This window comes from Perognathus longimembris, chromosome 20, assembly GCF_023159225.1.
Source record: "Perognathus longimembris pacificus isolate PPM17 chromosome 20, ASM2315922v1, whole genome shotgun sequence".
NCBI lineage: Eukaryota > Metazoa > Chordata > Mammalia > Rodentia > Heteromyidae > Perognathus > Perognathus longimembris.
Window position 1 is genome coordinate 43684032 of NC_063180.1, and position 26216 is coordinate 43710247.

The window sequence follows — 26216 nt, forward strand, 5'->3', positions numbered from 1 at the left end:
AGAATGTATCTATACCTTCATTTTCCTTTCTACCTCACTATAACTTACATGATAGGAAATTTAGTGATCGGAGTCAGTTTTTAGTTCTTTCTTCTTTGTTTTGCCAGTTCTGAGACTTGAACCCAGGGCCTGGACACTCTCCCTGAGCTTATTTTTTTGCTCAAGGCTAGCACTAGCACTCTACCACTTGAGTCTGGCCTTTTCTGTGTATGTGGTACTGAGGAATCAAACCCAAGGCTTCATGCATTCTAGGCAAGCACTCTACCGCTAAGCCACATTCCCAGTTCTTAACTCTTTCTTTATGTCACTTGACAGCTTTAACTGTGGTGAAAATTGGCATGATCCCGTTAAATGTAAGGTGAGTTTGCATTTTCATTTTTGAATAATATGAAGATATTTTTTTTTTTTTTTGGCCAGTCCTGGGCCTTGGACTCAGGGCCTGAGCACTGTCCCTGGCTTCTTCCTGCTCAAGGCTAGCACTCTGCCACTTGAGCCACAGCGCCGCCTCTGGCCGTTTTCTGTATATGTGGTGCTGGGGAATCGAACCCAGGGCCTTGTGTATCCGAGGCAGGCACTCTTGCCACTAGGCTATATCCCCAGCCCTGAAGATATGTTTTTAAGACTTGATTGTTACCTCCTAGTGAAGAGAGGAGTTTTTGTCCTTCTCTTTTCAAGAGATGATGGCGGCAGGTATTCAGGATACATTGTAGTAAGCTCCTGATTATTATTAGTACAGCCTGGCTAAGGCAACTCTCTTTTATGAACACTGCTAATTTGTAGTAAATCTATGGGCTCCCTGCTCAGCCCAGTCTGAAAAGAGCCTCCTTTGGTTGGTTTTATATGCACTAGAATAATATATTGCAAAGTTTAGAAAGAAGCCTAATGATAATCTTGTTCTTTGGGTTTTACATTGAGAAATTGATAATATTTATGTGCTGAAGTAACTTATTCTTTAGTCTTTTGTTCTAATAGTAGTTGTTTTCAAACAGTGGTTAAAGAAGTGGATTAAGAAGTGTGATGATGACAGTGAAACCTCCAATTGGATTGCAGCCAACACAAAGGTTGGTGTTCATCCTCAGGATTGATGACAGTGAAACTCAGAGGAGTATTTTTATTTTTATTTTTTGTGGTACTGGGGATCGAAGCTGGAGCGGTATATCTGCCAGGCAAGCACTTTGCCATTGAGCTACATTGCAGCCCGAAACTTAGAAGGGTAGATGCACCCCATTAATTAGCAAAAGCTGAAAATTCATATAGATGTGGTTTTTGTGACACCTGTTTCTCCATTAAAGTTTTTTCTTTTTCCTATTTTATGATATTGAATATTGAATAGCATGCATAGTGCTCCACTTTAGTAGTTCTTTTTAAAATACTAATTTTCTATAGAAAAAGGTGATAATTTTTTCTGGGCTAGGTAGGGTTTATTCTTGCCTTCCTTTACTTAGACAAATCTATTGGAGAGTATACTCCACTGGGGTTATTTCTCATAGGTTGATTTATGTTTCTACTAATGCCCCAGAGTTACTTTTCAGTGGTCATTCTCTACGAGCAGCATTTGAACAGGATATTTATCTGGGCAGTTACAGTTATTTTGTTTTTTGTTAGTCATGGGTCTTGCAGTCGGGGTCTAGGTGATGTCCTTGAGCCTTTTTGCTTAAAAGTGCTAGCCTTGAACCACTGCTCCACTTCGTTTTCTGGGGGTAATTGGAGATAAAAGTCTCACGGCCTTTCCTGCCTGGGCTGGCAAAAAACTGGAAAGCTAGGATTACAGGAGTGAACAGCCAGCAGCACTTGGTCAGTTATTACGTTTTTATTATGTAACAACTAAGCTTAGCAAAACGGTTTCTCCTAATCTGCTTCATGTTTGACTTTCTTGATTTGGGAGATTTTGGAGTAGCAATGTGTCCTTGGTGTTTTTGTTTTTGCTGGTCCTGAGGCTTGAACTAAGAGCCTGGGCATTGTCCCTGAGCCTTTTTGTACTCAAGGCTAGTTCTGTACCATGAGCCACAGTGCCATTTCTGGCTTTCTCTGAGTAGTTTGTTGGTGATAACAACTACATGGACTTTCTTGACCAGGCTGGCTTTGAGCTACGACCCTCAGATCTCAGCCTCTTGTGAGTCACCAGTGCCTGGCTTTTTAAAAAAGTACTTTCATTGCTAATAGTAGTTTCAGAGTTCAGTCTCTTTATCACCATGAACAGCTTCTTAAGTTCAGACCAATATAGCACAAATGCAATTATAAACAAGCATTGGATCCCAATTGTGTATATATCTAGTATCTTAGCAGTGCATTCTATAAATGCCTTCACTCGTTCTTTTGGTCTTATACTATCCATACACTCAGTGACTTTGGTAACAAGGGAAGCGAATGTCTCACTTTCACATGTGATGATGGTGCTTTACAGTATACTGAATACTCATTGCACTGTACTTAAAGCTTGGTCAGCACACTGTGTGAGTATAAACCTCTTATATACTTACCCATGAATACATCTCTCCGTCTTGGAAAGTATCAGTTTTCACAGCGAATCCTGCCCCATGAAACAGATGCCTGGCTCTTGAGGAAACACATGATTTGTGTTCTCTCTCAACTACCATCCACCCATAATGCACAGCCATTTAGAGTACACTGTGAGGTCTAGAAGTAGTTAATTCTCTTGTTATTTTAACAGCATTCCCTAGCCAACCGTTCTTGTTTGGACATGGAAGATTTCCCCATCAAAAATGTACATGAAAGGCCCACAAAGCCCTTTAATAAAATAAAAGTAATGTTTAGTAAAGGGTAACTAGGTTTTTGCTGAATTTATTAAAAATTTGCCTCCTGCATATTTAGAGATATCTTTAAACCCCCTGCCACGGGAAGCTTACAGCAGAGCATTCAGGTTTTGTTTTTTTTTAAATTATATATTGTTACTATAATGGTGATATACATAGGGGTTGTTACAGTTACATAGATGAGATAAAGAGTACATTTCTTTTTGGGCAGTATCCCTTCCCTCACTCGCAGTTTTTTTTTCCTCTGGTTCCCATCCACAAGTTACATAGTTAATTTTCAACATAGTATCTAGTAATTGCCATTACTGCATTTATTTGTTCACCCTTTGTCCCTCCATTTCTGTGTTTGGTGTTCTTTAGAAGAAAAATGGTAGTTAGTAGTAACATACCTAGGAACTTGGCAGTTTTAAAATGAAATACGTTTTCTGGAAGTTTTAGGCAATTGTATTGATTATTATTGTTAGCTGCTGTGAGGAGACATGCAAATTGTGTATGGTATTTTGAATGCTTAATGGAGTTTAGCCTAGTATAGCCAAGAACCAATTACATTATGCCTGAAATATACTTTTTTGGGAATATATTAACTTGAGTACTTTCGTATAGTTTGATTTAAAATATGTAATAAAATTGATATATCGGCTTTATGCCTTCAATTTCATCTGCTACAGAGATGGAGAAGTGGTTATGGGGAAGAAGACAGTTGAGGCAAGACTGAGCATAAAGTTAGTGAGGCCTCATCTCAGTCAGTAAGCCAGACATGATGGTGTACCACAGTGGTCCCACCTTCACAAGAGGAATAGATAAGAAGGATCATGGGCTGGGGATATAGCCTAGTGGCAAGAGTGCCTGCCTCGGATACACGAGGCCCTAGGTTCGATTCCCCAGCACCACATATACAGAAAACGGCCAGAAGCGGCGCTGTGGCTCAAGTGGCAGAGTGCTAGCCTTGAGCGGGAAGAAGCCAGGGACAGTGCTCAGGCCCTGAGTCCAAGGCCCAGGACTGGCCAAAAAAAAAAAAAAGAAGGATCATGATCTAGGTTTGCCTGGGCAAGATTTTGAGACCAGACCCTATTCAAAAAGTAGAGCAAAAAGCCTTTTGGAGGCATGGCTCAAGTGATGGAGCCTCTTGCTTAGTAAGACCCTCTTAGTAAGGAGCCACATGTGTTAGGGCCTGAACACAAACCCCTTTACTACCGTATTGCTTATTTAAAACCATTATAGTTTATATTATAGAAAGTACACTCTGAGCCTGGTGCTGGTGGCTCGTGCCTATAATCCTAGCTACTCAGGAGGCTGAGACTTGAGGATTGGGGTTCAAAGCCAGTCTGGGCAGTCTGTGAGACGCTTATCTCCAATTAACCATCAGAAAACTGGAAGTGGCGCTATGACTCAAAGTGGTAGAGTGCTGGCCTTGAACAAAAGAGCTCAGGGACAGCACCCAGGCCCTAGGTTCAAGCCCCACCACCAACAATGAGAGAGAGAAAGAGAGAGATAAGGACGATCTAGAACAGTGTAATCTTGTTTCACAAAGGCCATTTTCTCCTACTGTAGGTTATGGAATTCAAATGGAGCCCCCCCCCTCAAAAAAAAAAAGATATAAGATCTCTATGGTTTTTGTTGTTTTGGAATCAGTCCTGTGGCTTGAACTTTTTGGGGTTTTCGCTGATGCTGTTCCAGTTGGTGCACAACTCTACTTTCAGCTTTTTGGGTAATTAGAGATAATTGTCAGACTTTCCTGCTCAAGATGACTTTGGCTTTGAACCTTGATCTTCAGATCAGCTAGCATTATAGGTATGAGCCTCTGGTGTCTGGCTATTATACTTTTAATAAATTATAATGAGTAAAATTGAGTTATCTAAACTCAGAAGCAACAACAAACAACAGCAAAAAACCCTGCAGAGCAGTGACTTTCACTTACTGATCACTCAGAAAATGGTAACCAACCTATCTATAATGATGTCTGGCATTGTAATGAGCCACAATGAAAACAATTTATAGTAGAGGTATTTGACCAACAAAAGCTAGGAGAGTTAGTATGGATTTACTAACCAAGGCTTAAGTTTCTGCCTACCTGACTTAGGATGCCCACTTGCTTGAGTATGGATTCATATGACCTAAAAAAAAAAGTTTATTTTCCTGACAAATGAGAGTAAAAATAGCATCACAATAAAGTTTATAGGTTGGTGCATATGAAGCATGGAGAAGTTTTCCCATATCTAGGTGAAACTAGAGAGTATTTCTATTTGAACAAACACTTTACATTCCACCAAACCACTAATTTTGGGGTGTAACTCAGTGGTGTAGTGCTTGCCTGGTGTGCACAAGACCCTGGCTTCGTTCCTCAGCACTGAGTGGGGTTGAGGGTGGGAGACACCTATCTTAAAAAGCAGGCTCGGTTCTGCATCCCTGTAATTTCAGCATTCCAGTGGAAATCAGGATGATCTAGTGTTCCATGTCAGTCTGTGCTTCTTTAGGAAACCTTGTCAAAAAGCTGCTTAAAATGCTTTTTAAAGTCCCTTAATTGCTGTGCCTCTTACAAGTTGGCAGTAGTGATCATGGCTCATTTTAAAAACACTTGTTAAATTTTGAAACTCTTTTTAGGTGCTTTACATGTTTGAACTACAAGTAAACCAGGACTATAACTGGCTTTTCCTCAGTGGTAGTAATGCAACCTCATGTAGCATTGACACCAACTTTATAGTCTCTTTTCATAGGAATGTCCCAAATGCCATGTCACAATTGAGAAGGATGGCGGTTGTAACCACATGGTCTGTCGTAACCAGAACTGTAAAGCAGAGTTTTGCTGGGTGTGTCTTGGCCCCTGGGAACCACATGGATCTGCCTGGTAGGTTGGGGGATGGAAGAACATGTTCACATGGTATGATGTGTGTGGTATGTGCCCCATGAGTGATCTCAGCGAGATTAGCCTTTGACTTGGGAACCAAATAATGAATTAGTTTGTGATCGGAATCATAAGAAATACATATAAGTATCCACAGAGAGAGTGGGTTTGTTAGACATGTTTAACAGAGGAGGTAACAATTGACATGAATTTTTAAGCCATCTTAGATTCCATTTGTTGAAAAAGCAATAGGGAGTACATTTCAAGCAAAAGGAGAGCCATGGACAGGGAGAGTGTTACAAAGGAGCAGGGCATGTTCAGTTACATTCTATCTAGGTAAGGGCTGCTAACTAAAGACTCGGATGGAATACAGTCTGTGGGTATATTGTTTTCCTTACCGTGGACACCATTTAATAGCAGTTTTCTCCCAAACTTTTAAAAATTGTAAAATTGCCCAACAAAATTCCATAGTTGTAGATTTTTATAGAAAGAAGCCTGCATTCTATTTTCTAACAGCCACCTAGAACTGTGTTGCAAGCCCCTTCACCTGGGCTTTTACTTTGCATGTTAAGGTACTTCACCCTGAAGATAATGCTAGTTGCTCTTGCAGTTGTGTCTTGGCGCATCCCTCCCGGATGCCAGAATTCGAAGAGGCTTATGTCCATAATATATACTGATAGCCAGTATATATGCATAGCCTCCTGTGCACTTTAAGTAACTTCCAGATTAGAATAACATAGCCTAATGTTAACAATATGTTATGATGACAAAGAACAGTGTCTATGCCTGTTCAACACTGGTGCTTTTCTTTACACACACACACACACACACACGCACACACACGCACGCACACGCTATGGGGCTGAACTCAGGGCCTGGGCACCCTAGCATTGTATCACTTTGAGCCACACAGCTCCACTTTCAGTTTTCTGGTGTTATTTCTGGGCTGACTTTGAATCCCAATGTTCAGATCTCCGCCCTCCTGAGTAGCTAGAATTATAGGCGTGAGCCACCAGCACTTGGCTCCAACTGATCCCAACTGGCTCCAACTTTATCCCAACTGATTGAATACAAATTGAACAAATTGTTAACTGTTGTTTCTTAAATTAGCATATTTACTTTTGTTGCACATATATTTTTTATTAGGGAAAATTCAAGTTAGATTATGGGTAAATCTTGAGGAAAACAGGAGCTAGGATTTATTGATAAAAGTTATTTCTGAGTATTAGAATATGGCCCACTGTACTAATTTGTGTTACCTATTTCCTATTGGCATTTGACTTTGTATCCCTTGGCAAATTGTAGTGAATAGGAAGAAAGCTAGGAAAAGGAGTAGTTGATGTATTATTTTAAAGTATTTTCGATGGGAGTGGCATGGTTAGACCTAGTATTTAGATGAGTTTCTGTATGATATGCTTTACATAGTCTCATAGTTCTGGTGCTTGGTTGGTTAGCTGTGAATAGAGGAGGGAAGAGATTGTATTCAAGATCTGATGCAGAAGTTGGGAACTTAAGACAACCATATGTCTTTTAATTTCATTGGGACTTTCACTGATTACACAAATTAGCATAGTGTAGTGATGACTTATGAAGTTAATTTTGAGATTAAAGTTTTGTTAAGTGAGCATAGAGAAACTATACCTGTACCAGAGCAGAGGAAAATTATTTGAGCTTTAGCTAGATAACAGTGACTAGATTTTAAGAATGCAACCAGGAGATTTGTAGTATTCCCAGAAACTAGTAAGTTCATCCTGTGCTTTTGTAAACAAGCTTACTGAAGGACAAAAAGGAAGATGGGAACATAATGTGTAGAGAGATGGGAAAAAGAGTGTTTAAAGACATAGGTAGTCTATAAAATCACAACTCAGACTTTCAAGTAAGGTGAGGCAGTTTGTGGCCTAGGCATTAAATATAAGCAGAGTATTTGGGATGGGTTGATTGTTCCTTGGAGAACACGTGGATTTGCATCTTCCTTTAGGAATACTTTTAAAACTTGCCCAAAGACATTGTCTTAATAAAGACTACTATCTCAGTCTGTTTTATTGATGATTTGCTTAGTAAGGACAGTGCATACATAGGAAATCAAAGGAAAGAATCATATATTTGATAACCTGAAAGGACTGGAGGGAGCTGCTTGCAGTAGTAGAGCACCTGTTTAGCATCTGAATCTGGGGCTAAGTCTGTACTTAGTACTGCACACAAATCCTGAAACATTTGGCAAGTTGCAACAGCAACTCCAGTTTTACAGTTTACATTTTAAGCTATTTCTTTAGGGCTAAAATTAAGCTCATTGTGGAAAGATTTTGAAGACATAGCACAAGCCTGTGGGCAAAGTGCTTGTAGGTTAAGAGCATAAGCTTCAGTTGTTAGTTGAGGCCTGAGTTTAATTTACCTCACTTTGAAACAACAGCTATTTAATCTCTTTGTGAAATGAGGTTAATAGAAATGTCATAAGGTGTTTGAGGAGACTATGTGGCCATACATTCAAGTCTTTCGGAAGTGCTTTGCGGTCAGTAAGCACTCAGTATGAAGGGCCAAGCTTAGCATGTAGACCAAGGAAAAGGCTGGCTTTACTCCTCTCCTCCCATGTGACCTCATTAGTCATGTGTCCTTCCTCCCTTTTTGTATCATTTGTGACCACAAACTAATAACATGTAAAGTACATCACAGCAACTAATATAATATAGACTAGATTTTCAGCTCGTATTTCTCTTTGGCTTAGGAAACCAAGGTGAATAACTGGAAAATTGGGACTAGTAGGCCTGCATAACACATAGTGTATGACATAAGATTATGTGTCCTCTTCAAAAAGTGAGATGTTGGAACTATAAACAGTAAATGGTAGTCCTAGAATGAATAGTATTTTTGTTTTTGTTTTTTGTTTTGTGGGGGGATCATGAGGAACAGTGCTTTCTATTGTGTGTAGGTAAACTGATTGGGTGTTCTAATGTCTTAGTCTGTCTATTGTAAAATGCAGTGTTGTTGTAGATAATGTCCACATTCAGATTAAATGCTGTGATTCACTTTGTTTTCTTGACCATGGTTTTATGGAATCTCTTCTTTTTTGTAAGGTATAACTGTAACCGCTATAATGAGGATGATGCGAAGGCAGCAAGAGATGCACAGGAGGTGAGTACACATTATAAATAGAGTAATAATTGAGGGGAATCTTTTCCAACTTGCTTATCAAGATCACTATATTTTGGGGTCACTATCTTGATTGGGGATCATATCCAAGTTGCTCATCAGGATCACTGTATTTTGTTTTGCTCTAGTGGTTTTTAGAGCCAGGGTTTGAATGGCTCAGGCTTGCCTCAAACTCATGATCTTCCTGCCTCTGCTTGCTGAATGTTGATATTATAGACTGTGCTACCACAGGCCACCATAAGAGAATTCTTATTCACTTGTTTGCTTTCTTTTATTTATGCTATTCATGTTAAATAATTTCAGGGTACAGTTGTGTCATGGTATCAACCCCTATCCCCACTCCCTATCACTCAGAAAAGAGAACAGAAAATAGCAACTGTTGGATGGATGCCCTACTGCTTTGTCTGGACAATATGTCACTTTGGTTTTCTTTTTGACCTCGGTCTTTATGATGAAGCCCTCTTGATTATAGATAGATGAGCTGATTTAAGACTGGTTTTATGAAGAGCTAGGATATTTCCCGTTGTGGAATAAATCATTTGCTGTAATAAAAAGGATTCAAACACTAGTGTGGGATAGCTTTGTGTAACACTTCCTGTTCCTTCATTAGGTAATTATCGAAATTATAGAACTCTGGAATTTAATAGTTCTTCACTTTCTATGCTTATAGAAACTCCTTGAGAAATAAGAAATACTCTTTTCAAATGATTTTCTCATCTGGGCTATAATCCAAAACATGGCCTGCACCTGTTTGTTACTTTATTTTGCCTCCCTCCCTCCCTCTCTCCCTCCCTCCCTCTCTCCCTCCCTCCCTCTCTCTTTCTTTTTTTAAATAGCTATTGTTGATTTTGGAGGGGAGGCAGTACTGGGGATTGGTCTCAGAGACTCCCACTTGCCTACAAAGGCACTTTTTATCAGTTGAATCACATTTCCATTTCCTTTTTACCTTGGTTATTTTCAAAATCAAGTTTTGGTTTATGCCCAGACTGTCCAAGGCTGTAATTCACTGGCATGAGCCTCCCAACACCCTGCCATGTGCTACATCTCTAGCCGGGATAACAGGTATACACCACTGTGCCCAGCAGTTGGTTGATGGGGTTGTGAGAATTTCTTTTGGCTGGCCTTGAACCATGAAATCCCTGCTTTTCCACCTTCACATAACTTGGATTATAGGTTTGAGCAATCATGTCTGGCCTATTGTTTTGTGTTTTGACATTTCCTTAAAATTTATTTGTAGGTTTGATATGGTAAGACATGCCTGTAATCCCAACATGTGGGAAACAGGTAGGATTTAAGAATTCAAAGCCAGCCTTGAATTCTACATAGAAGGTTTAAGTCCAGACTGAGTCAGGCTTTCCATAATGAGACCTTATGTTAACATTTCTGAGCTGGGGGCCGGTGAGTTATAATACTGTTTGGAAAGCTGAGATAGGTTTGTAGATTGAAGCCAGCTGGAACATACCGACCTATCAAAACTGATAGCTGGACATAGTCATGCCCAATTGTCATTCTAGCTGCCTAGGGGATTGTAAATAGGTGGGTTGCTGTACAGGCCTGCATCTGGGAAGGAAGTGAGACACTTCTTCCTACCTGTCTCAGATAACCAGTGCAGAAAAGTGCTAGGATAAACTATGATTACTAGCCTATAATCTTAGCTATTTGGCAGATATAGCTTTTTAGTAGTAAGTGTAGATCAGAGGATCACAGTTCAAGGCCAGCCCAGGCAGAAATATTTTTTTTTTTTTTTGGCCAGTCCTGGGCCTTGGACTCAGGGCCTGAGCACTGTCCCTGGCTTCTTCCCGCTCAAGGCTAGCACTCCGCCACTTGAGCCACAGCGCCGCTTCTGGCCGTTTTCTGTATATGTGGTGCTGGGGAATCGAACCTAGGGCCTCGTGTATCTGAGGCAGGCGCTCTTGCCACTAGGCTATATCCCCAGCCCCCAGGCAGAAATATTTAATAAACTCTAACTCCAGAATAACCACCAAAAAGCCAAGTTGGGTCAGATAGCAGGGAGTGCTGCTGCCTATAATCCTAGCTACTGAGGAGGCTGAGAGAGATCTGAGAGGATCATGGTTCAAAGTCAACTCTGACAAACAAATTTGTGAGATATTGCCAATTATCTATGAAATAGCCGAACTGGAGGCCTGGTTTAAGTGATAGAAAACCAACTTTAGTAAGACTCTGAATTCAAACTCAGTGTCCCTGTACCCCTCTCCCCTGCCCCAATCCCTCCCCCCCCCCCCAAAAAAAAAGTGAGATTCCATCTTAGCTCATTACTGACTTAGGTCATACATGCCTGTTCTGAACAGTGACTCAGGAAAGCACAGTAGAATTGCAGCCCAGGCAGACCCCAGGTGGTGTTTTAACTCAGAGCCTTGTGCTTGCCAGACATGCACTCTATTGCTGAGCCACCCCTCCAGCCCTTTTTTTTTTTTTTCAAGGCTTATTTTTTCAGATAGCCTAGCCACCTGCCTGGACCCCAGTTTGACAGGTGTACACCACCATACTCAGCTTCTTTCCATTGAAATGGAATCTCAAACTTTTATGCCTGGTTTTACTTGGCACTGTCTGTCTGTCCCTGCTTCTGGCTTGTTTTTTGTCACCACTTGTCTATTTTAGTGGCCACTAACTGGATGTGACTACTAGGCACTGAGGAACTGAATTTTATGTTTTAAATTTAAATGGCTTATGGCTGCCAGGCTGAGTGTGCAGAGAGAGTGTGTGTGTGTGTGTGAGAGAGAGAGAGAGAGAGAGAGAGAGAGAGAGAGAGAGAGAGAGAGAGAGAGAGAGACACGGGCGGGGGGCAGTGCTGGGGTTTGAACCCAGGGGGCCCAGGTGCAGTTCCTTAGCTTTTTGGCTCAGGGCTAGTGCTCTACCATTTGAGCCGCAGCTGTACTTCAGCCTTTGATAGGTAATTGGAGATAAGATACCATGGAATTTACTGCTGAGGCTGCCTGTGAATCAGAATCCTCAGATCTCAGCCTTCTAATAGCTAGGATTACATGTATGAGCCACTGGACTAGTACAACTTTTTTTTTCCTTTAACTTTTAAATGCAAATTTATTTTTTAAATTAATTTTATTGTCAAGGTGGTGTGCAGAAGGGTTATAGTTACATACATCAGGTAGTGAGTACATTTCTTGTCATACATGTTACCCCCTCTCTCATTTTTCTACTACCTTCCTCCTCAGCCCTCCCCTCATACACCAACTTTTAAATTACCGTATACGCTTATGGGTACAATGTAATTTCTGGCATATGTATAAATGGCATATGTATACATATGATAAAATGAAGACAATTTTGTTAGTTCTGTCCTTTGCTAACCTACCTTTTTTTTATTGATGAGACATTTGAAATTTATTCTCTTATTTTATGATACATTATTGTATAATTTCAAAATTTAGTTCATCTTACCTTGGTAGAACGTACTGTACCCTTTGATCAAGAATTCCCTGAATCCATCCTCATTTCCTCCCCCTCTTTGAAGGTTGAGTAGTATTCCATTGCTACACACACACACACTCTCTCACACTGAATTTTTTTTTGGTTTTTTAGGGGGTTGGTCATGGTGCTTGAAGTCTGGGCCTGGGCGCTGTCCCTGAGTTCTTTAGCTCAAAGCTAGTGCTCTACCACTTGAGCCACAGTGCCACTTCCCATTTTCTGAGTGGTCTATTGGATGGAGATAAGAGTCTCAAGGACTTCTGTGTCCAAGCTGGCTTTGAACCTTGATCCTCAGAGCTCAGCTAGAATGAGAGGCATGAGACACCTGCACCTGGCAATATATGTTTTGTATTTTTTTATGTTTATCTTTCACTGATGGAATCCTAGTATGCTCTCTATCTTGACTTGTGAACAATATTGGATGAATAAATATTCAGAATGATTTTAGTTCTTTTGGCTAGTGTGGGTTGCCAGATTTTGGACAGTTCTGTTGTTTGAAGGGCTTCCACCCATTTTCTGTAGTGATTTTATTCCTACCAGCAAAGTACAGAAATTACTTTCTTCCTCATCCATACCTGTTATCATTCCTCTTTCTGATAAATGGCAATTCTAAGAGACTGGTGGCACTATTTCATTGTGACCTGACTTGATATTAGCTCTCGTGCATGGTACGTGTTCTAGTTATGTGACCTTTATTTTTCTGACTGGGTTCAGCGGTCCCGGGCTGCCCTACAGAGGTACCTGTTCTACTGTAATCGCTACATGAACCACATGCAGAGTCTGCGCTTTGAGCACAAGCTGTATGCTCAGGTGAAGCAGAAGATGGAGGAGATGCAGCAACACAATATGTCCTGGATTGAGGTGCAGTTCCTGAAGAAAGCCGTCGATGTCCTCTGCCAGTGTCGTGCCACACTCATGTACACTTATGTCTTCGCTTTCTACCTCAAAAAGAATAACCAGTCCATTATCTTTGAGGTAGGATAGTTCCTTCATGAGGAAAAAGCCACTTTGGCCTTTTTTGCACCTGAGATAGAGTTTCAGACAATCTTGGGAATGTGGCTTAGCTGTAGAGTGCTTGCCTAGCATGTTTGAAGCCCTGGGTTCAATTTCTCTGCACCACATACACAGAACAAGCCAGAAGTGGTGCTGTGGCTCCAAAGGTAGAGTGCTAGCCTTGAGCAAAAAGAAGCCAGGGACAGTGCTCAGGCCCTGAGTCCCAGCTCCGTATTTGATATATATGTATATGTATATGTGTATATATATATATAATATATGTATGTGTGTATATATATATATATATATATATATGGATGAACATAGTGCTTCTTGGGAAGATAAAGTTGTATTTAGCACTCTGAAGTAGATGCATTCGTGCAATCAGGAAGTACCTGCATCCAGGTGTGAGCAAGAATAGAGCTTCATTTGTCTTCAATATTCTTTCAGTGGTAATAGATTAATTTCTAACTCTTTTAACATTGTAAATATTCTAAATTGGAGAGCACCAGTTCTTACAGGTGAAAGACATAAAGAGCTTTGCAGGTATAATTAGACCATTGGTTAAATTGGTAGTATCACTGTTGAGCTTGATAACAATCTGAAAGATGATGTCATTTGATTTTTTTTTCTTGAATCCATAATTTATTCTGTATTCTTGTTCTTGCAGAATAACCAAGCAGATCTAGAGAATGCCACAGAGGTGCTTTCAGGCTACCTCGAGCGAGATATTTCCCAAGATTCTCTGCAGGATATTAAGCAGAAAGTACAAGATAAATACAGGTGAGATTTTCATGGTTGGTGGTAGTCTAGAATACTTTATGCTGAAGGTCAGTATGGCAAAACTGGACTTAATATCCAGCAGTGAGCAGCCATGCCTCTAAGTTGGCAAGGTTAGTATCTTGGAGACAGCAGTTATAGAGGAGGAATTCAGCCATTACTCGGCTGGATGATTGTGCTCAGTTTAGTTTTAATTAGGTAGTTGGTACCCTGTGGGGGGAGGAGGAGGAGAAGGACTAGGGTTAGGACAAGGGGTGAGAATAGGATGTTAGTCTTTTCCTGGGAACCTTGTGTGTTAGGAGTGTTGGTAAGTGAGGTATAAAAACTTGGTATGTAGGGCTGGGAATGTGGCTTAGTGGTAGAGTGCTTGCCTAGCATGCATGAAGCCCTGGGTTGGATTCCTCCGTACCACATAAACAGAAAGGGCCAGAAGTGGTGTTGTGGCTCAAGTGGTAGAGTGCTAGCCTTGAGTAAAAAGAAGCTCAAGGTCAGAGCCCAGGCATAGAGTTCAAGCCCCAGGCCTGGACCCCAAAAAAGAACTTAATATTTAAAGTGTTTATGTTCACTTAAAAAAATCTCTTGGTTGATATTTGCTCTTGTCAGTAAGATGGTATTTAAAGATATGATAACCTCTTAAGGCAAAGATGCAAAAGGTTTGGTTTCACAGCATAAAAATCCTCCCATGTTTTTTTCTTCACAAACTTCAATATCTTTTAAATATCAGTAGGAAATTAGACATTTGAAAGGTATAGACATTTAGGCCTAACTAGTATTTTTACTTCTTGGCCAGTTGTAGCTAGTATATTGTGCTTTTACTGTTGACAAAGATTTTACAAATGTGAATAAATGGCATGAAACTGTTTATCTGCTTAACTATGGAATTGAATTCTTCCTTTCTGAGTCTTACCAGATTATCTACAACTAAATTCTAGTACTGGGAATCATAGTTTCAAAAGACATTCTAGGGTTGAGGTCATAGATTGAAGCCCTGGGCTTGATCTTCAGCTGAGCAGAAGTGGGCGAGGGTCTTGTTAGAACATTAGAAGCAGTGTGATAGTCTGTACATCTCATTTTGAAAATGTGCCTATTAAAGACAGTGCTTGGTTCCAAGTCTGCCTCAGCTAGTTTTAAAAGTTAAGTAAATGTTTCCATTTCTTCTTAGTTAACCAGAGGCTTACAAGTTCTTTTTCTCTTTGATTACAGATACTGTGAGAGTCGACGAAGGGTTTTATTACAGCATGTGCATGAAGGCTACGAAAAAGATCTGTGGGAGTACATTGAGGACTGAGAATGGCCCTGCATAAAATGAACTCTGAAAACTTTACCATCTAGAGTGCTCATGGAATTAAAACAAAACACACAAACACAAACAAGGAGGCACTAAGCCTGTTCTGACACCGCTGGTCTGTAGTGCCAGAATTCTGTTTTGTTAACGGAAAGTTTAAGTAAATTATATTGTAATAAAAAAGGTAGATAAACCATTGTACAACAGTATTCTAGGCCGCCAACAAAAGTGTGACAGACACACTAAAAGCCCTCCAACTTTAACTTGTAACGTAGCTTCATTTTCAAAGCTGACTCCTTTTTTCTTTTTCTTTTTCCTCAGTGTAGCACAGTTAAAAGTTTCAAATAGCTCCTTGACACTGTTCTTCACATCCAAACCATTTGTTGTACTTTGGTCAAGGACCTCTTCCCCTTCCTCCCCTGTACACATTCAGATACACCCCCCACACAGGGTGACTGGTCATACCGGAAGATCAGGAGTGAGTGATTATTAGCTCCTTGTAAGGAAACTTCTTGGGAGGGAGAGGAATAAGCAGCGAGAGGATTAAATAAACAACACACACACACACACACAGACACACACACACACACAAAACAAAACAAAAACTTTGTATATGACTTTTAAAACAAGAGGACAACACAGTATTTTTCAAAATTGTATATAGCGCATATGCATGGACAAAGCAAGCGTGGCACGTGTTTGCATAATGTTTAATTACAAAAAATATTTATTCTTTAAAAGTCTTCAAGATTATGTCTATTTGCTGTGCATTTTTTTCAGTTGGCTTTATCTCCCCAGGGTTGGGGTTGGGATGAAGATGTACTTGTTTATTAACACCTCTGCAACACCTGACTGGAGTGCTTCCGTTTCCCCTTCCTGATTTTGGTATGTCTTTGGCCTGGCCATGGTCTGATGCTTGAGTTTCCAGCCATCGGGCAGGAAGAGAGAGAGATGAAGTTCTGACTAGATGCCACAGTCTGGTTTGTGCTCCAGGTCCTGGGTGGTTTGTCTTTGATTTAATGCCCCTCGCTGACTTCAGGCTCCACCCAGCCCTGATGCCCAGGTCAGGAACAGAGCTGTAGGCTCCTAGCGCTCCCCACAACCAGCGGAAGTGGTTCCTAATATCCTTTCCTGTTTTATTTTCCCTTAATTGCTGCTTTGAGCCTTTTAAGGTTTTAGTTATGGCTCATCTCATCCCTCCTTTTATGTTAGGGTGTTTAGAATGTTTTTGCTTTAAATATAAATAAATAGCCATTCACTTAATCTCAGATTGTGAATTTAAAATGGCACATCCTGAAATTGCTTGTGTGTGTTGCAGTGGGCCCAATGTGTGAAGGCAGACACCCCCCGATCTGCAGTTCCTGCCAGTGCATTTATGTAGAAGTATGACTTTGCTTCTTTTCTACTGTCAGCAAATAGAAAAACTATAATACATTTTAGCTGTGAAGTCCATTTTTATGAAATTTCTACTAAAAAGCTATGTTAAAAGTAAAGGATGGTGGTGGTTTTATTAACTCTACCTGTTTAGGCCATTCTGGCTGTGATATTTTTCAACAGGTCAGGTTTCCTACAGGAGCGCAGAGTGAACTAGGCAACTAGATCAAGAGGTGTAACTACTAGATGCCAGTTTTGGCTGAGGACCTCTTTGTCTTCCTTTCACTGTCTTGTGCCTGGGGAGTGTTTACCGTTTGTGAGGCAGCCTTGTCTGCTCTTGCATTTGTACATCTATTACTCCATTGGGAAGTAGGTTCACTTTCCTCTGGCCTTTTGCCTAAGTTAGGCTTTGCTGAATAAACCCTACTTTTCCTTTTAGAAAAGGTTGTTACATGAGATGTACTTGCAACTGTTCTTTTCCCAGAAAAAAAAAAAAAAACGAAAAACAAAATCAGTGAATGTTTGCTGAGTATGTTATGCTGCTTCCTGAACCACTTGTTGCTTTAGGGTCAGCTCTGTCCATTTCGTCCCCTTTTCCACCTCAGTGCAGACCTGAACTCAGTGTCTGCTGCTTCCACATTTTCCTCTCCTTTCTTTCCCCAACTTCCATTTGACTTTAAATAGCCGCACCAATCTAAATGACATCTATGAAAACTCAAGATTTTTTTTTTAAGATAGCGTGACTAAGTTTCTTTCCCTGGTAACTGAAGAGCAGCCAGAGCTGTTATATACATATGCTTGTGGTTCCCTTAAAATGCTTTGTGTACGTGGTGTTTGAACATACACCGGCTAACTTTACAGTATCTAGGTTTGAGTGTCCTCAGTCCCCCTTCCAAGCTCCCCTTGTATCTCCACCTGTCCAGCAACAGTGTGTGCACTTGACAGTATCAGCGCCACCCAAGAGGGACTGTGCTTTCCAGAGATGGGTTCTAGTTCCCATGTTGGCCAATGACCTGAGGGATGCATTGCTGGATGCATTCCCTAGTTTTGTGTGGGTCTAGGTAGCCTGGCCTTTTCTGCTATTTCTAAGCTCTTAATGGCTTTCCCCACATCTAGACAATAGTTCCAGGAGTTAATTTCTTCTGTTGTTTATAGCGTCAGTGCCCTCAGCTGGGATAGGCGAGCCATATTGTATGACAGCTTATTTCACCTATGTATGCCTATCCGAGGGCTCTAGTCACAGGAAGCACTGGGGTCTCCCTGCTGTTCTGAGGTCAGTCACATTGCCTTTTGCAAAGTGCATGTTTCATTTGATCCATTCATTGAACAGCAGATGCATTTTCAGTGATTTACAGTAAAACTTTGATCCAAAGCTCAGGACACATAACGATGAAATGGCGTAGCATATGATATCATCAGACACAATTCTGTGTAATTTTCTGTGACCCAGATTACATGTGTTTTATGTGTGTTTAAATATAAATACATGTGTATATACACACACACACATACACACACACATAACAAATCCAAGACTTGACTGACTTGATTTGAAATGGTTGAATCTGCAGTGTAATGTGGTTCAGCTGTGATTTTGGAGTTAAAATTTAGTACAAAGATAGAAAAAGACATCACATCCTTTCGTTCCACATCCTGGTACCGAGCACTTGGGGGATGGGATGGGGTGGGTTGGTGAGACAATCAGATGACTGGTGAATTGATGAAATGCTCCTAGCCCTGTAATGTTGTGCATAGAGCACCTGTGCTGTGGAAATGACTGTTCTTAGATTTTCATTGTAACTGGACTGTTCAGGTTGCCCACAGGGAAAGAACATTCCTAATTCTAATAAAATAAACTTTTATTTTGTTATTCCATTAGTTACTTACATTTATTCTTTATAGTTGGAAAAAATAGAACTTTTAGTTGGCTAACAGTCTTCTCTGTTTAGGTGTCTTATTCACTGTTCCTGCTTAATGGGAAACATCAGGACTTGGTTCATTTTCTTTGCAGGGAACTGTGAATGACACCATCCCCAACATTTAGCTTGGCAATGACACTTTCAGAATTTGTTCTGGAAGTTTTCCAATTTCTGTGTCTTGAACTTGGAATTTAATTGGCCATGTGAATGAGTTTCATTGTTTTTCTTCCATTTAGCTCACTCTTACAAATTGATTTGTCTCATTGTGATAAAGAGAGTTGTCTTCAAGGTGGAGATGTTCGTTGTGTTATAGACAAGTCAAGATTTTTGGACAATTTAATTTGGTCCTGTTGGCCATATAATCAAGATAATTCATTTATCACTTTGGTCTCCAAAGCACTTGAGGTTAGTTATATTGTAAAACAAGCAGGGTGTAAATTGCTGTTTCATAAAGGGAGAAGATGAGGCTCAAGGAGGTCAAGGAGGTTGCTCACAGCTTTACATTCTTCCATGTGGGACTGGAACAGTGGACTGCCTCTTTGTATAACTTTCCTATTCTAGTCTCAGAATGATCTAGCATTGAGGACTCAGAATGGTGGTTGTTAGATTGAATGAAACCTGTATCAGTGCTTCATTTGACTCCTGATGCTATTACACTGTGCCTGGTACTATGTACTTTAATTTGTTGCAGAATTTGCAGCTAATATGGAGGAACCTGTGTGTTGCCTAATTGTTAGAAACCAGCCATAAGTAGGAGAGTAGCCCTTTTCATCTGGCACGTGAAAGATGTCAGTCCTCACAAGTGATCACATGGTGGTTGTTGGTAAATTGTCCAGGTGACTTGTGTGTAGTGGTTGATCCTAACATTTTCTGTGTAAAGAATTTGGGATAGTCTACTGGATTTTGCTACAGGATTTGAAAACTGAAAATGCACAGGAGTTTACATTTGTCCTCGGCATTTATCTTGCAACTGGATGCCACCCTTGGAGCTTTAGAAGGGTAGTATGCAGTGAAGGTTATGGGAAAACCATAGTTTCTTCAGAAACAAGATATGTGGGCCCTTGAGGTGTTTTCTCCCCCTCATTTTATTGTGGATAGGTTGTGTGTTGTAGAAGAGATTTGCTTCCATTCTCAGTCATTTAGAGTGAAATAGCCAGCTCTGAAATGTTCAGTACTGCCTACTATAGGAGTACACAGGAAACTTTGTCCGTGTGGAATTTTGTTTGTTTTGGTCAGTCATGAACCCAGGGATGGGCGCTGTCCCTAAGCTCTTTTGCTAAAGGCTAGTGCTCTGCCACTTTGATCCACAGCTCCACTTCCTTTCTTTAGGCGGCCAATTGGAGATGAGAGTCTTTTACTGCTGGAGCTAGCTTTTGAGCCACAATTCTCAGATACCAGCCTCCTGAGTAGCAAAGAGAACAGACATGAGCCACTAGTGCCCAGCTCTCTTGTAGAAGCTTTTTTTAAATTTGTTTTTGTTGCCCGTCCTGGGGCGTGGACTCAGGGCCTGAGCACTGTCCCTGGCTTCTTTTTGCTCAAGGCTAGCACTCTATCTCTTGAGCCATAGCACCACTTCCAGCTTTTTTCTATATATGTGGTGCTGAGGAATCGAACCCAGGGCTTCATGTATACGAGGCGAGCACTTTACCACTCGGCCATATTCCCAGCCCTCTCTAGTGGAAACTTTTTAAGGCAGCTGTCCCATCTTTAAGCAGTAACATATAGAGTGGAAAAGCATGAGATTCTTGTAAAGAGCTGATGTTTGGGGGAGCATTAGGTGTATTACTACTTTAGACCCATAATCACAAGTTGGTCAGTGGCAGTTAATAACAAAACCAACCTAACACAGTCACTCCAGGGGCCCGGCCCCAAATGTAGATTAGCCATGTGAATAGGGAGAAGCCGTCCTGATTCAGGTGGACTCGGAGGAAGTGTCTCAGACTGATGCTGCGAGCGCAAGTTACACGCTGAATGTGCATCAGGTCATCTCTGTGTATTCTATCATGCTATGTTGTCTGTTCCTAGGACTCTTGTCAGCATAAAAAAAAATCAAAACATAAAAGATAAAACCTAGTTGTTGAACAGTAAGCCCACCAGAGCTAATTTAGACAAGAAATAGGGACATCAGGCTAAACTCCCAAAGACAGGATGAGATTGAATCTGGGAACGAGAAAGTCCTCCTGCATTCCCAAATTGGCATTATCTGCCGTCTGTTCATCAGTACTATTCTTGCAGTCATCTCTGCTTTCCTAGTTGGCCATAGCTCTGAGGGTTATGTTTTAACCATCCCAGACACAAGTAGCCACAACCAATCAGGTCAGGGGGCAGGGTTGTCATGACAAAGGCTCTTTGTCGTGGCTAAGCCTCATGGACTGGGAGGCAGATTTTGGAGATGCTGGTTAACTACATATACATTGCAGAAGTGGTCTATGATAAAAGGAAAAGGCCTGGGAGTTTCTAAAAGTTAATGTAAGGAATTGCACTTACTAACTTGTACATGATTACAGCCAGCTAGTGTTTATGAATGCTCCATGCCCATCTCACGTGAGCTCGTGATCTGAAAAGGAGACTGTCTGTCCCACGTTGTGTATAATGGAGAATCAAGGAAGATCATTACCCTGAGGTCATCGCAGCAAGTGGAGGAATGATACTTTAACCCTGGATTCCTTTATTCACCCTCAGTGCCAGGCACTTGGAAGCACAGATGAACAAAAGGTTTATTGGTTTGTCTGATGCTCTTTTTTGCTTAACAAGGTTAAAGGAGGGAGAAATAGAGGAAGTGCTTCTCTGGTGCCCTACTGTAGTGATTAAAACTCCATGAATGCTGTGGTTGCGTCTCAGGTGGCCTTTCCAAAAGCATCTCCTAAAATTCATTGACTTCTCAGGGGACTTCCAACCTTTGCCCTGGAAGCTCAATAGCCAGTTCTTAATTTTTGACTCCTTCCTACTTAAAACATACAGCTTTTGTTGCTAACCACAGATAGAGTACTAAGTACCCCAAAGTACACCTTTTCTCCCTCACATTTGGGAACCACTGTGGCATATTAAGAGTTACATGCAGGGCTCTGTAGTCCCAGATCCTTTGTTGAAGGCCCTTCTGTCTCTCACCTAATGTCACTGGCTTTATAAAAACAAAGTGGCATCTCCAGATGTCTTTTTATGTCTTGTTTGGCAATTGTAAATCCATCTTGACCACATCTGTATAAAGTTTGGATGTGTGTGCGTGCACATGCACTGGCATTGGGGCCTGGGGCCCGTTGCTTAGTTTTTGTTTTTTTTTCTCAAGGCTAGCCACAGCTTTACTTTTTGCCGGTTAATTGGAGATAAGAGTCTCAGAGACTTAACTGTCTGGGGTGGCTTCGATCTATGATCTTCAGATCTCAGCCTACTGAGTGGCTGGGATTACAGGCATGAGCCACTGGGTGCCCCGTGAAATTTACTTCTTACAGTTTATTTACTGCCCACTGCCAGAGTATTTGCATTTCTTTCAGAGAGAAAATTTGGAGGGTAAATGTAGAAAAATAAGATGTATAGAAAAATGTATAGAAAATGGTTTAGTTCCCTATGAAGCACTTTAGGCTGAAAACTTGTTTTCAGTAGATTGTGGATTCCCCCCCCCCCCCCAGTGGGTCACATGGCTGGGCTTGATGTGGCTCTTCAAATATTGAAATGGTGGTTTGTATGATAAGCTAGTGCTATGGAACAACTGGTCAAGTTGGGATTCCTGAGACTTGAACACACAATAGGATTTTGTTCTAAATTCTTGAGAGACCCTATACAAAACACTATTCAAGCTCCCCCTCCTCTTACATGGAGGTCCCTTGCTACGTGCACTCTGAAGGCCACCATTTTCTTAGCCTGCAGCATAAAAGGATAACGAGTTGGGGGCTGCCTTGGTGGGCCGACAGTTTGAATTCTAGCAGGATGTTCCAAAGTTGAAATTCTTGTACTTGCTCTCAGGTCATTTATAACCTAATGGCTGGTCTTCCTGGTATGAGCAAAGTTGTGTACTTAATAAATTTCTATCACATATCCTGACTTGTGGTTCATTTCTATCTAGCCAGGACCAATACAAAAAGAGTCGTGGTTTTTTGGGGGGTTGTTATTTAAATAAGGGAGGAAGGGCTGGCATGTAGCTCAGTGGCAAAGCGCTTGCCTAGCAAGTGCAACGTCCTGGGTTCGATCCCCAGTACTAAAAAAACAAAAAAAAATACAGTTAAATAAGGGAGGAAGTAGGGCCTATGTGCAAGCCTGCTTTGGGGGGAGAAGACTTGTTTTGGACAGGAATTTTTTTTATGGTGTGGGGGGGGGTGGATATGTGGGTTTTTGTTTTTGTTTTTTGCTATTCCTGGGCTTGAGCTCAGGGCCTAGACCCGGCCCTGAGCCTTTGTGCTCGAGGCTAGTGCTCTGCAACTTGAATCATAGCTCTACTTCTGGCCTTTGGGTGGTTAATTGGAGATAAGGGTCTCAGGGACTTTCCTATCTACGCTGGCCTTGAACCACCATCCTCAGATCTCTGTCTCCTGAGTAGCTAGGGTTACAGGTGTAAGCCACTACGCCTTGCTTGTTTTATGTTTTGAAAGACAGGGTCTGTATAAACCTCTCACATCCTTCTGCCTCAGACTCCCAATGTGGAGACGGAGCACTACCACACAATAATTTTGTATCCACACCACTGGCTCATTCCTGTGATCCTAGCTACACAGGACTGAAATCTCTAAGATAGCCAGCTTTTTGCTAGCTGCAGGTGTGGTGGCACAAGTGGTAGAGCAACAGCCAAGCGAGCAGAGCAACTCTAAGGTCGTGAATTCCAACTCTAGTACTGGTAAAAACTCATCTCCCCCCCACCAAAAAAAAAAAATCCTGGTTCTGAAGGTCATAGTAAGTGCTAGAGAATATGTATAATAAAGTGTTGTTTACCCTGTTTTCACTAGTTTCTAATAAAGTAAGCTACGTGTTACGTTTTGAAAGAACACTGATTCTTGGAAAATTCAGATGTGTACATATTAGTGCCTTACAGTGATCAAATGTGCACACACTAATCGAAGCAAGACTGTTTGGTCCTATAAAATGGCTTAACAGATTCCAAATGCTCCTTATTTCTTTGTGTCTCCAAGATAAATTGCATAGTCAAGGGACAACCTCTAAAGTTCAAGCCCAAAACACATTTAAGGGAGCAGATCAGTAGATTTGGAAGGCTCCTGGAATAGCAAATCCTTAATGTACCTTGTTTTAAAAGAAAGTTGTGAGTTGCACACATGGTGTTTAGTTGGGCATTTCAGCAGTTGTGTACACCTGTAAAATAACCACCCCAAAGATAGAGGATATTATCATGAAGTTCGTGTGTGTGTGTGTGTGTGTGTGTGTGTGTGTGTGTGGACTTGAACTCGGGACCTGGGCCTGTTCTTGAGTTTTTGTGCTCAAGGCTAGTGCTCTATCACTTGAGCCACAGCGCCACTTGCAGCTGTGTTTTTTTTTTTTTTTTTTTTTTTTGGCCAGTCCTGGGCCTTGGACTCAGGGCCTGAGCACTGTCCCTGGCTTCTTCCCGCTCAAGGCTAGCACTCCGCCACTTGAGCCACAGCGCCGCTTCTGGCCGTTTTTCTGTATATGTGGTGCTGGGGAATCGAACCTAGGGCCTCGTGTATCAGAGGCAGGCACTCTTGCCACTAGGCTATCTCCCCAGCCCTGCAGCTGTGTTTTGGTGTAGTTTGAGATAAGGGTCTCATGTATCATGTCAACATTTCTTGTTGGCAGTGGTTTGCTTTTCATTAGTCTTAGAGATAGAGTCTCAAGGTCTGATACCCAGGCTGTCCCCAAGCTCAAGATTCTCCTTTCTTCAGAGTGCAGACTCTGGTAGATATATACATGTATATGAGTATATGAATATATGTATGTATGTATATATATATATATGTTAACAGGTATGAAGTGACTAGTTTTAATGTATATTTTACTTGGTTATTAGGGATGTTGAGCACTTTCCATATGCATCCATTTGCTTTTTTTTTTTTGTCAGTTGTGGGGCTTGAACTCTGTGTCTGGGCGCTGTCCCTGAGCTCTTCAGCTCAAGGCTAGCGCTCTACCACTTTGAGCCACTGCACCACTTCTGGTTTCCTGGTGGCTCACTGGAGATAAGAGTCTCATAGGTTATCTGCCTGGGTTAGCTTTGAACCCAGATCCCAAGATCTCAGCCTCCTGAGTGGCTAGGATTACAGGTGTGTGCCATGGGTGCCCAGCTTGGTATTTTTAATGAGCAGAAAGTTTATCATTTTGCAGTGCTCCAGAGTGAACCTCGGTTCTCATGCATGCTATCCTTATTTGTCATTTATTGTGTGACAAGTTCCTGCTATTTTGCTGAAATTCCTGGCCTCGTGGTCCCGCTGCCTCAACCTTCCTAGTGTCTGAGAACACAGGCATGCACGTACCACTGTGTCCCCTTTGGAAACTTAAAATGATCATTTTTATAAATTCCATATTTTCTCTGTTTTGTTTTCCTCAAAGTCATAATTATCAAGTTTTCTTCCAGAAGTTTAGGTCTATGGTTCATCTCACATGAACAGTTTTGAGTTTTTATAGCTATGGCTTGGAGTTTTATATTTGGATATTAAATCTTCTCCCTCCCTGAGGATTTGAACTCAAGGCCTTGCCCTTACTACACAGGCACCATACTACTGAATCCTTTTCCTAGCCCTTTTTGCAGGGATTATTATTATTATTATTATTATTATTATTATTGGCCCTAAGCCTCTTTGTGCTCAATGATAGTGCTCTACCACTTGAGTCACAGTGCCCTTTTTGGCTTTTTCTGAATAGTTTATTGGAGTCCTTCCAGGACTGGCTTCCAACTGTGATCCTCAGATCTCATGCTCCCGAGTAGCTGGTATTACAGGTGTGAGCCACTGGCATCCAGCTTTGTTGTTGTTCTGGTACTGGGGCTTGAACTCAGGACCTGGGCCCTGTCCCGTAGCTTCTATGCTCAAGGCTGGCACTGTCACTTCAGCCACAGCTCCAATTTTGGCTCTTAGTGGTTAATTGGAGATGAGTCCTATGAACTCTTTCCTGCTGGGCTGGCTTTGAATTATGATCCTCAGATCTCAGACTCCTGAGTAGTTAGGATTACAAGTGGAACTATCAGCACCTGGCTTTCTAAACAGTCTTAAAATTAATAAATTCCCCAAATGACTGGTTATTCATCATTATTACCATATAAGTTTTAAAAATTGTTATTGTAAACATGAGGCACAGAGGCGTTACAGTTACATAAATCCAGTAAAGAGTACATATCTTTTTGGACAATGTCACTTCTTCCCTCCCTCTCTCCGAATTTTCCCCTGCCATCCCCCACCTACAAGGTGTATAGTTCATTTTCAGTACAGTGCCCAGTGAGTACTACTTTTGCATTTGCTCACCCTTTGTCCCTCTATTTCTGTGTTTCTCCTTATACTCTCAAGGACATCTACACAAACAGAACACAACAGGAAAAAAACAGCAAAAAAAAAAACCCCACCTCATTTCCATTTACTGGAGCTCATTTCCATAAATATTATTTTGTATGATCAATTATACATAGGCATTGTGCCTGTTTCTCTCCTAAGAGTGTTCTCCTTTGGTCTCACTGTTGTGGATGCTCAGAAATCTGTATAAGTTATGTCCCAGTG

The 26216-nt window shown here is 41.2% G+C and overlaps 1 protein-coding gene across 1 annotated transcript in view; it reads left to right on the forward strand.

The window, feature by feature from the left end:
- The window catches only part of Arih1 (ariadne RBR E3 ubiquitin protein ligase 1), a 62401-nt gene extending 43887 nt beyond the window's left edge, over positions 1–18514 (forward strand). Inside the window, exons 8-14 of the mRNA XM_048329941.1 lie at positions 316–358; positions 990–1061; positions 5489–5619; positions 8688–8745; positions 12922–13182; positions 13871–13983; positions 15184–18514. Of these exons, the coding sequence (XP_048185898.1) occupies positions 316–358; positions 990–1061; positions 5489–5619; positions 8688–8745; positions 12922–13182; positions 13871–13983; positions 15184–15268 (763 nt within the window). The 3' untranslated portion in view covers positions 15269–18514. The remainder of the gene's footprint in view (positions 1–315; positions 359–989; positions 1062–5488; positions 5620–8687; positions 8746–12921; positions 13183–13870; positions 13984–15183) is intronic.
- Positions 18515–26216: the final 7702 nt, after the last annotated feature.